The following is an 11,792-nucleotide window of genomic DNA, read 5'->3' on the forward strand; positions in this document are numbered from 1 at the left end:
TAACCGATACCTCCACCTGTATTTTCACAGCATTTGTAATTTAAGAAAATTTGAGACACCAAACAAAAATAAATCATTCCGATAGGGATGACGATAACTAAAGATATAGTTCTAAAAATCGTTCTAAATGTAAAACAATAGCAACTATAACGATAACGACACAGATGAACAAAACTGTTGAAATCACTTTTCCTCCAGATGATGAACACTAAAAACACTGACAGCCAATCAGAATCCATCCTGCTTTAAGAGCTCGATCATTTAAAGAGACAGACGGCAGAATAAACAGAACGGTATCGTCCGCTGGTGTGAACAAACTTTTAGTCCTTTTCTTGGATAACTTAATATGTATATGTTCATTTTATTGCTTTAGCAAAGTTTATCTTTCATTTAAAGCTGAAAATTATCCAAGTGTGTAGCGGCCCCTTGGATTTAATGATCAAGACGCAGAGAGTTTCAAACGGGTGTCAATTTATTTCTTCCTCTCAACGAGCACCCAGCAGCACAATCACCATGAACACCGTGAAAACTACACAAGAAAACAGAATAAACAAAATGCTTCTATGTAGTTTCACAAATAATTCACATATTAATCATGTTTACACCCAATACAAATGAAGTACTGACATTTTCTTTGTCTAAACACATTCCTTCTGATAATAATAATAATACACATTTTCTTCATACCTCATTCCGCTCTCCAAGGGTGCTAATCAAAGTGTTTCCACCATCCTCTATTAATGCTCTCTAGCTCGACACACTCTCACAGTTCAGAACTATTAGAAATAATATGCACGGACAATACAAAAAATATATAAAGTAAATCACAATGTAAATCTCACAAATCAGTCACAAATCTCCAAAAACAGATGAAAATGATAAATACCTAATTGTGTTAACAAGTTTACCCTTCTTCCGACGACACGCGAGCACCGCATTGCGAAGAGAGAGAAGCCGGAAGTGTTAGCGTCACAGAAAACATCAGAAGAAGAAACGGAGCGTTTTTCAAAATAAAAGCGGAGCGAACAAGGAGACACTGAAGAACTACAATGTCTTATATTAACATAATATAATACTGTGTAGGAAAAATAAATACAATTTATCCGACATTTACACTCCCACCAAATCCTAGTACAATGAATGAACAAATACCACTAAATGAGTTGTACAGGATTTCTTGAGTCTAAGAAATGAATAGCTTGAAGTTAAGCTATTAGAGGTGTGACTATAGCATCACGCATAATAAGCAGTGTGCAGGGTTGTAAATCGCTTTCTTCTAATCAGTTCTCAAGGAGGAGTACCAATTTTTTGATTGGTCTCTCAATAACTGAGGGCTTGGAGGGAGGATCTTGTTTTTTATGAGGTTTCCTGTCCCCAACTTGCACTTTAACTCGACGAACTAAGCCATCACTACTTTGAACCGTCTCAATCACTCGTCCAAGTTGCCATTGATTTCTGGGGAGGTTGTCGTCTTTAACAATGACAATATCATTCACTTTGAGGTTGCGCTGAGGTGAGTGCCATTTCTGTCTCATTGATATGTTCATCAGATACTCCTTTTTCCAGCGGCTCCAGAACTGTTCTACAAGATACTGAACTCTTCTCCACCTCTTTGTTGCATACAAGTCTTCCTTGACAAATACTCCAGGAGGAGGAAGCGCAACTTTAGATTTCATCATAATGAGGTGATTCGGTGTAATAGGCTCCAGTGCCTGAGGATCATTGATTCCATCCACTGTTAACGGGCGGCTGTTAACAATAGCCATGGCCTCATATAGCAGTGTTCTGAGGGAGGCATCATCAAGTCGACCTGGGCACTGTGCAAAGGTGGCATTCAGCACATTTCTAACAGTTCTGATCTGGCGTTCCCAGACACCTCCTGCCTGGCTGTCGGAGGGAGCATTAAAGACAAATTCACACTGCTTTTCAGTCAGGAAGATTTCCAGTAGCTTAGTGTCACATTGTTTAAGTGCTTCCTTGAGCTCATTCCTGGCGCCAACAAAATTAGAGCCTTGGTCACAGCGTAGTTGTTGAACAGCTCCTCTCAAGCTGATGAAGCACCTCAATGAGTTGATGAATGAGTCTGTTGACAAATCTTCGAGCATTTCAATATGAACAGCTCTGGAGTACAGACATGTGAAAATCAAGCCGTATCTTTTGTATTCTTTGCGGGCTTTCTTTACAATAAAAGGGCCGAAACAGTCCATGCCGCTGTGTGTGAAAGGTGCTGAGGCTTCAACGCGTTCTTTGGGAAGTTCTGCCATTTGCTGTCTCTCTGTCGGTCGTCGCAGTTTCCTGCAAAACACACAAGTGTGTATCAGCTTGGCAACCATCTTGCTCCCACCAATTACCCAGAATCCATTGGCCCGAAGCTCCATTAAAGTTTGGCTTCGACCCTGATGGCATGTCTTAGCGTGGAAATGAGACACAATCAGCTTGGTGATGTAGCTGTCATTCGCTAGGATAACTGGGTGCTTGACTTTGTGACAGAGCGATGACTGTTTCAATCTCCCACCAACACGGAGAAGTCCTTCAGACCAAATAGGGTCGAGATGGAAAAGAGAGCTTGAGTTTGGAAGGTCCTTTTTACCCTGAAGTAACTTTATCTCCTGAGGGAAGGCTTGCTGCTGTAAGATCTTAATCACTTCGTCTGCAGCCTTCTCACGCTCCCTAACAGTCACATACTCACTGTGCTGTTTCTGTTTAGACCCCAGCCTCTTGATTCTTGCCACCACCTTAAGAATTGTTGTCCAAGAGGAAAACTGACTCAGACGCCTGAGGATGTCATTGCAGTTTCTGACTTCTGTTGCAAGCACCTGAATTGTCTTGACTTCAGGATCACCAACAAGTAATTCTGATGGGGTGCTGGGTGTTAGAAGTAATTTACGTTCCCAGAGAAACTTCGGTCCTCGCAACCAGCTTGTTGAATGAATGTCTGAAGCACGAAGACCTCGGGAAGCATGATCTGCCGGGTTTTCTGCGGTGTCCACATAGTGCCACTGACTGGGATCACTGTTATCCCTTATCAGCTGAACACGGTTCGCAACAAATATGTGGAACCTGCGAGCATCATTGTTAATGTACCCAAGCACAACTTGTGAGTCTGTCCAGAAAATCTCTTCATCAATCTTTATGTCAAGTTCACCCTTTAACATGACACTGAGTTTCGTAGAAACCACAGCTGCTGCGAGTTCTAGTCTTGGGATACTTGTGACCTTTGAGGGTGCAACCCTTGCTTTCGCCAACACAAGACTGCAATGGACTTCATCCTTGTCATTTTGGTACCTAAGGTAAGAACACGCACCGTATCCCACACAGCTGGCATCCGAAAAATGATGCAACTCCACTCTGACAATGTTATGGAAGTCATATGGGTGGTAACATCTCGGAATTGAAACCTCTTTCAACCTGTTAAGCCCATTTATCCACTCCTCCCACCGTGGCCTCAAATCTTCTGGGAGTGGATCATCCCATCCAATGCCTCTGTGACACAGCTCTTGAAGTATACGCTTTCCAGTTAGACTGAATGGAGCGATGAACCCAAGTGGGTCATAAAGAGAGGCAATGACAGAAAGGCAACCACGTCGGGTTGAAGGCTGATCTCTCAAGCTGCTGCTAAAGCTGAAAGTGTCTGTTTTAATTGACCATTGAATGCCGAGTGCACGCTCTGATAGGGTTGGATCCAGTCCTCGAAGTTCGATAGTTCTTGCTCTTTCTGAGGGATCTAAGCAGGCTAGAGCTTCTTCCTCATTTGAGTTGAATTTATGGAGGCGTAGACCTCCTCTTTTGCACAACTCCTGTGACTCTGTAATCAGTTTCTTGGCTTCCTCAACCGATGGGACGCTGACTAGCCCGTCATCAACATAAAAATTCTTCTCCACAAATGTTGACGCTAGTGGATAGATAGCTTTGTGTTGCCGGGCCAGATGTTTCAAGCCAAAGTTAGCACATCCCGGAGATGAGGCGGCTCCGAAGAGATGAACTGCCATCCTGTATTCCTGTGGTTCTTTCTCCAAATCTCCACCTTTCCACCAGAGGAATTTCAGATAATTCCGGGATTCAGGAGTGACGGAGAACTGATAAAACATTCTTTCGATATCGCAGATGATCGCCACAGCCTCCTTCCTGAAGCGGCAAAGAACTCCTACCAGAGGATTGATAAGATCAGGCCCAGTTAGAAGAGTGTCGTTTAGTGAAACACCATGGAATTTGGCTGAGCAGTCAAATACAACTCTTAGCTTGTCTGGTTTTCTGGGGTGATAGATGCCATGATGTGGAAGGTACCACTCCGTCTCTCCTGCAGATGTTGCAGGGGCAGGCTCTGCATCACCTCTGTTAATTGTTTCTTCCATGAATGTTTTGTATTGATCATAATATTGCTTATTGTTCTTTAATTTTTTCTTCAGGCACTGCAGGCGAACTGTGGCAAGCCTATGGTTGTTTGGAAGGTTGGGTGGACTGTTGCCCTTGAAAGGGAGGGGCATCTCATAATGTCCGTCTTTCCTCTGCCTGATGTTGTCACTGAGGAACTGTATGAAATGAACATCGTTTTGGGACACATATTTATCTTCATAAGTTCTCTCGGTGAAGTCTGATTCGAGGGCTTTAAGAACATCTGTCGCCGATGGGATTGGCAGTTCCTTTACTGTGAGCCGATGCACAAAGCTCTGACCTCCTTGTCTGTCTAGGTGAGGATTTGATGAGCCTATGATACTCCATCCTAGTTTTGATCTCTGTGCAAACGGTTGATTTTTGTCACCAATGATAACCTCAAGAGGAGCTAGAGCTGATGGACAGTCATAACCAATCAAGAGCCCTACATCACAGTCTTGAAGGGGTGGTAGCTCATCTGCCAAATGTCTGAGATGAGGCCACTGTAAGGCTGTTTCTTTCGTTGGGACATAAGACTTGTCCACCGGGATAAAGTCACGGCTATAGGCCTGCTGTATTTGGGTGTGGTTCTTGGAGTGCAGTCCTCGAACTTGTAGACCATGGACGTTCTTGCTAGATATGATTGTGTCAATAGCAGTCATAGTACTCAGCTTCAGTTTTACTGGTTGGGCATCAACATTCAGCTTGTCAAGTACATCTTCTAAGACAAACGTTGAGTCACTCTGTGTGTCCAGTATTGCGTACGTAAGTACTTCTCTTTGTGGCTCATGTATTGAAGACACAAGGACTGGGACGATACTTGAGGTAGCAGAAGTACATTGTGTTGATGCATGGGATATGACCTTGTGCGTTTCCAAACTTGCATGGTTTTCTGTGGAAGTGGAGCTATTCGTTGTTGCTTCCGCAGGTCTTTGTTTTCTATCTTCATGCAAGCAGGTTGGGTGACGACGGCTGCATATGCTGCATGTGTGTCGCCTCCTACAATCTTTGGTCATGTGACCCTTCCTCAGGCACCCAAAACAGAGCCGATTTTCACAAATGAATGCTCTCTTGTCTTCACTACTCTTTGCTGCAAAGGTGGGACATTTGATGATGTTATGAGCTTCACTTTTACAGACGGAGCAAGGTGATTTTGGTTTAAGGTTCATGTTTGGTTCATGTTTGTCTTGAACGAAACTCTTTGTTTGTGTGTTTGTGTTGAGAGCTTTGGCTCTTTTTGGTGATCTTTCATCTGTGGCCCTGAAGTTCATCAACAATGGAGAAGCAATAGGGTTACAAGCTATCCGTGCCTCTTTGTTCAGGAACTTTGTGAAGCATGCAAGATCTGGATAGCTTCCGGACGTGTCAAGTTCCTCCACAACAATTCGACTCCACTTGCGCACGACCCATTCTGGTAGCTTTTTGAGTAACTTGTGGTTTTCCTCGCAATCGTTAAGGATAGCCAGTCCTTTGATGTGTGGAATCGCCTCATTACAGCCTTGGAGAAAATCAGCGAACTCTTGTAGTGCAAGTGGGTCGTTTGTGTTGATCTTTGGCCACCTCATGAGCTTATCTCGGAAAGCCTTTTGTATGATGAACGGGTTCCCATATCTGTCTTGTAAGACTTTCCATGCTCCATTGTATGCACTCTCAGAATCTCGATAAAAGAAACCTTCTACAGCTTTGCGCGCCTCTCCAGCAAGATAATTTTTGAGATAAAACATCTTCTCACTTGGTGGGAGGGGTTTTCTGTCAATAAGAGTCATGAATGACATCTTCCAATCTGTGAACTGTAAAGGGTTACCACTGAACGTGGTTGGTTCAGGGACTGGCAAACGGTTCATGCTTAATGAGCTGGCGATTGCTTGGGCTAGACTGACAGATTCCTGAGTCATTGTCACTTCAGGAGCAGCTTGGTGAGGTTGGAATGATGCAGCATCAGGATTTAATTGAGGTTCAGTTTCCCTCTTGAAGCAAGCAGGGCTGGGTCTGTAATTAAACTCCTCATCATGGTTCTCAAAACCTTCAAAATCGTCATATGCCCTCACACGAGCTGCTGCTATGGCAACGTCTTTTGCTGCTTGCAAATGCTGCAATTTGGTTCTCTCTTGTTCCAACTGTTGTTGCATTTCCAACTCTTTTTGTTTCATTTCTACTAACATTTTTGCCTCTTTAAGTTTCCATTCACTCTCTAACTTGTGAAGATGTGCTTGCTGTTGTTGGATTTCTTTCATGGCTTTTGATTGTTCTAACTTAGCCGCAAGTTCTGCTTGAGCATCTACTCTACTGCTGTGGGTACTGGCTGAGCTGGAATGGTTGCTCAATCTTTCCGGTGACTCCGCTGAGCTTACCGTTTCAGTTTTAGTGTGGCCAAAGACAGACCCATATTCATCTTTGTTTAATGTTTCTCTTACCCTTTCCTTCTCAAGTTGGTCATTATAATCTTGATTAATGGTCTCAAGACGGTTACTTATGAGGTCACAAATGTCTTTTGTTAGCGTAACACAGGCATCCATTTTCTTGACAATCTCTGGTGTGGTGTTACTGTTACGTAGGATAGGTTCATACTGCTGGCTTACGTCATCATGCTTTGCTTGAATGTCCTGCAGTAATTTATTAAGGTCTTCTGACGAGCAGAGGGTTTTTAATTTTGTCCTAGTCTCCCTTGCTACCAGCTTCCAAGAGTCATAGGTCTTGTTAAATCCTTTCTCACGTTTTCTGTTGTCTTGGTCATACATCTCTTGGCCTTTTTCTGTTAGCTTTCTTTCACGTGAGCTAGACCTGCATGGGGTGTCTTTATGCGACATCTTGTTTGTTTATGCTTTAAGTCGAGTGTAGCCTTTGATTGTCCTATGCCTGAATTCACACTTGTAAGCTGCAGTTATCTTTTACCACAGAGTAATGTTTGTGCCAAGCATTAACAGATTATAGACATCAAAGGTTTTTAGCATAAAACTGTAAAAACAAAATTTCCTCTCAACCCTTTCATAAATAGACACGACACAAGCAGATGGGCCAGTTTCTCGAAATAGTCACCGTATTTTGGAAGCATTAGGAAGTAACAATTAGCTTGCAAGTTATTTTGACCTTATAATACCACGTTATTATTTAAGTCACTTCAGTTATTTTGTAAGCTTACGTGTGTAGAAATTGTCCTCTTTTAGCATTTTTTGAGTGTCTCTTATTGCATCTCTACACCTAAAGCATACTGTCCATTTTAAGTCTTGCCTGGGCCCAAATGTAGATGCAAGCGAAGTTGGAAGTTGGACCTTGGATGTGATGGCTTCAACTCCTCACCAGGGATGGCTGGGCTGGTGCAGCGTTGAGTTTTCACTGTAGCGGCCCCTTGGATTTAATGATCAAGACGCAGAGAGTTTCAAACGGGTGTCAATTTATTTCTTCCTCTCAACGAGCACCCAGCAGCACAATCACCATGAACACCGTGAAAACTACACAAGAAAACAGAATAAACAAAATGCTTCTATGTAGTTTCACAAATAATTCACATATTAATCATGTTTACACCCAATACAAATGAAGTACTGACATTTTCTTTGTCTAAACACATTCCTTCTGATAATAATAATAATACACATTTTCTTCATACCTCATTCCGCTCTCCAAGGGTGCTAATCAAAGTGTTTCCACCATCCTCTATTAATGCTCTCTAGCTCGACACACTCTCACAGTTCAGAACTATTAGAAATAATATGCACGGACAATACAAAAAATATATAAAGTAAATCACAATGTAAATCTCACAAATCAGTCACAAATCTCCAAAAACAGATGAAAATGATAAATACCTAATTGTGTTAACAAGTTTACCCTTCTTCCGACGACACGCGAGCACCGCATTGCGAAGAGAGAGAAGCCGGAAGTGTTAGCGTCACAGAAAACATCAGAAGAAGAAACGGAGCGTTTTTCAAAATAAAAGCGGAGCGAACAAGGAGACACTGAAGAACTACAATGTCTTATATTAACATAATATAATACTGTGTAGGAAAAATAAATACAATTTATCCGACATTTACAAAGTGCATCTATCCATCATTAAACTGCATCTATCCATCAAAAAAGAGCAACATTGTTGGTGTTTCTTTTTGTGGACACAATCTATCAGAGTTTGCTATTGAAACATGTAATGAGAACAAGTATGAGTTTATACATGCTCTTATGAAGTCCAGAATCAACTTTATATTGCTTTATTACCAATACTATAGTACAGCAGAAGTCTGCCCATGCATAAATCTCCATCATCTGGTTTCAGGTGACCTTCTCTGAGCCGTTATCGTGCATTGGGGCGACGGCGTCTGAGTTCGAGGATGAGCCCGTCCAAGGTCGGAAGGTCAGCAAGGTCGTCAAAACTATGGTAGTGCAAGGGGAACGCATGGAGAAACTAATCGGGGACCCTTCACTGTCCGCGGATCTGCCATCAGCCAAAGACGACTTCGAAAAGGTCTTTACATTTGATTATCTCAAAGACATTTTGACATTTTATGGGTGGTATTCAAATGCCTTTTTGTCAGAGTTATGTATAAAGTGTGGCATCATTTTAAACACTAGCTCAAGTGTTCACTGACGGGAGAAAATAAGCGTTTCAGAGCTTTGAATCAACTGCTTACCGCAATAAATGCTTTTCTTACTCAGTATTTTTGTCTTGTTTCTAGTCAAAATATCTAAACATTCTTACATTAAGAAACATTTACTAGACAAGTACAAAATATTGTCTTGTTTTGGGGAAAAATAACTCAAAATGAAGAGAGTTTTTGCCTAAAATAAGATAAATAATCTGCCAATGGGGTGAGAAAAATAATCTTGTTTTCTGTTTGAATTTTTTTTAAAGTGCTTACCCCATTGGATTATTTAGCTATAAATTATAATTTTGAGTTATTTTTTTCCTAAACAAGACAATTACTTTTTCTTGTCTAGTAAATGTTTCTTAATATAAGAATTTTGTAGATATTTTGACTGGAAACAAGACAAAAATACTGAGTAAGAAAAGCATTTTTATTTTTTTTGCAGTGTGGCGAAATGATTGAGTTTCTCAGCGCTGTAAACGCCACACTCTGGCGACCCCTGCTGGTCAGAGCAGTGCTAATGCAGTCCAAACTCAGTCAAAACATGCATAAAAACACCTTTTACAAACCAACTGCAATGCTTCAGTGAAGCGGTCATCATTAAATGCAATTCACAAATCATCTGATAAAACTAAATATGACGTGTCTCTATAATCTGAGCTCTGCACTGCAAAAAATGCTCTTCTTCCTCAGTCATTTTGTCTTGTTTCCAGTCTAAATATCTGACAATTCTTAAATCAAGATGCATTTACTAGATCAGTAAAACCACATGAGATATTTTTTCTTGTTTTGTTGAAAATAAAATCTAAATGAAGAGAGTTTTTGCTTAAAACAGGCAAAATGATCTGCCAATGGGGTGAGAAAAATAATCTTATTTCTGATTGAAATCTTGTTTCTTGTTTCCGTCCCAATCAGAAATAAGATTATTTTTCTCACCCCATTGGTAGATCATTTTGCCTGTTTTAAGCAAAAACTCACTTCATTTAGATATTTTTCCCAAGAAAACAAGCAAAAATATGTCATTAATGTGAGTAATAGTATTCAATTAGACGTCTTGTTTTGTTTTATGGCGAGTTTGTTTACAAGACTTTTAACTACAGCTCTTCCTTTTTATTATACAAATGTGTCATTAAATCTCTTCAGATGTATAAAACTGAGGTAAATATCATATATAGACACTGGGTCGTGGGTTCACAGAGATCATCGCCCCCTAGTGGTAAAACATTGACATTTTGAAACTATAATGATTTTTTCATTTACTGAAATACGTTTGATACACTCCGATTCAGAGCAAATGATTCAAAGCTTCCCGAAGCGTGTTTCGTCTCGAGTGTTCACTAAACTGTATTAAATGTATTGCTGAGTATTTTCTCTCCTGTATGTCTAGGCTTTGAGCTATGTAGGAAGCTTTGGGAAAGTGCACCTTCCTCGTTTAGTTGAGCGAGAGACGGTGAAAGAGGACGGGTCTGTGGTCAGAAGGTCTGGACAGCGGCATGGCCGTCTAATGTAGACGATTAGGAGAATGGTGTGACGATAATAAAAAAGAGCACTTAAAGGGTTAGTTCAGCTAAAAATGAACTGTCTGTCATTAACTCCTCCCCCTAATGTCGCTCCACACCCGTCAGACCTCCGTTCATCTTCACACACAGTTTAAGATATTTTATATTTAGTCCGAGAGCGTATGCATGTGTATGCACACTATACTGTCCATGTCCAGAAAGGGAATAAAAACATCATCAAATTCATGATTCGGAATCGATTCGCTGATTCATAACCGTTCAAATCTTTATTTGAGGATTGAACACAAACGCGGAAGAGAAGCCAATGCTGAATAAAGTCGTAGTTTTTGTTATTTTTGGACCCAAATGTATTTTGGATGCTTCAAGAGACTCTAATTAACCCACTGATGTCTCATATGGACTACTGTGATGATGTTTTTATTCCCTTTCTGGACATGGACAGTATAGTGTGCATACACTTGCATACGCTCTCGGACTAAATATAAAATATCTTAAACTGTGTGTGAAGATGAGCGGAGGTCTTACGGGTGTGGAGCGACATTAGGGAGACGAGTTAATGACAGACATTTCATTTTTGAAAGAACTAACCCTTTAATAATGCCTAATCCACCAAGAGTTGCCGTATAACTGAGGATGACAGACTGCTCTTTATCTGCTGCATGAGTTTAGATAATTTACTCAAATTTGACCAGAAAAAATGAGACGTGTGTTAAAACCCAACCTGCCTCGTATCCCTCTAAGCAACAGTGTGTTATTTTTCTAACATGTCACAGTAATGTTGCTGTTTGAGCATGAAAAGCCCAGATAGCATCATAGTGTCGGCTCAGATCTGGTAAATCTGGTACGCTTTATGTACTAGATCTGGGCCGACACTATGATGCTGTCTGAGAATATTCCTCATTTAATTAATTAATATGCAGAATAAAGGGGCGGGGCCTGGTTGAGTTAGTTAGTCGTGTGTTGAAACTGCCGGTTCACTGCAAAAAACGCTCTTCTTACTCAGTATTTTTGTCTTGTTTCTAGTCCAAACATCTACAAATTCTTAAAACAAGAAGTATTTACTAGACAAGCAAAAGTAATTGTCTTGTTTTGGGAAAAAATAACTCAAAATGAAGAGAGTTTTTGCTTAAAATAAGATAAATAATCTGCCAATGGGGTGAGAAAAATAATCTTAATTCAAACAGAAAACAAGATTATTTTATCTTATTTTAAGCAAAAACTCTCTTCATTTTGAGTTATTTTTCCCCAAAACAAGACTCATCTAGTAAATGTTTCTTAATCTAAGAATTTTTTAGATATTTTGACTAGAAACAAGACAAAA

At 40.6% G+C, this 11,792-nt stretch overlaps 2 protein-coding genes across 34 annotated transcripts in view; one reads left to right on the forward strand and one right to left on the reverse strand.

The window, feature by feature from the left end:
* The window catches only part of ank2b (ankyrin 2b, neuronal), a 213,719-nt gene that overhangs the window by 200,485 nt on the left and 1,442 nt on the right, over positions 1 to 11,792 (forward strand). For 28 of the 29 annotated variants that reach the window (XM_067447692.1, XM_067447664.1, XM_067448466.1 and 25 more), the window contains 2 exons: positions 8,642 to 8,830; positions 10,339 to 10,430. In XM_067447692.1, coding sequence (XP_067303793.1) covers positions 8,642 to 8,830; positions 10,339 to 10,430 — 281 coding nt within the window. The remainder of the gene's footprint in view (positions 1 to 8,641; positions 8,831 to 10,338; positions 10,431 to 11,792) is intronic. The other variant, XM_067448053.1, reaches the window with a different exon arrangement.
* Positions 437 to 8,401, reverse strand: LOC137080529 (uncharacterized). 5 transcript variants are annotated; one of them, XM_067447605.1, is made up of 3 exons: positions 8,178 to 8,401; positions 7,979 to 8,067; positions 437 to 7,820 (listed from the first exon to the last, which is right to left on the reverse strand). In XM_067447605.1, exon 3 carries the CDS (start codon positions 7,176 to 7,178, stop codon positions 1,281 to 1,283), a length of 5,898 nt encoding a protein of 1,965 aa, XP_067303706.1. In that variant the 5' UTR covers positions 7,179 to 7,820; positions 7,979 to 8,067; positions 8,178 to 8,401; the 3' UTR covers positions 437 to 1,280. The 5 variants fall into 5 exon arrangements, 3 of the variants coding, with proteins under 3 accessions (XP_067303706.1, XP_067303695.1, XP_067303682.1); XR_010906344.1 differs by having other exon boundaries at positions 437 to 776; positions 887 to 8,401; XM_067447594.1 differs by having other exon boundaries at positions 437 to 8,067.

This window comes from Pseudorasbora parva, chromosome 1 (assembly GCF_024679245.1).
Source record: "Pseudorasbora parva isolate DD20220531a chromosome 1, ASM2467924v1, whole genome shotgun sequence".
Taxonomy (NCBI): Eukaryota; Metazoa; Chordata; class Actinopteri; order Cypriniformes; family Gobionidae; genus Pseudorasbora; species Pseudorasbora parva.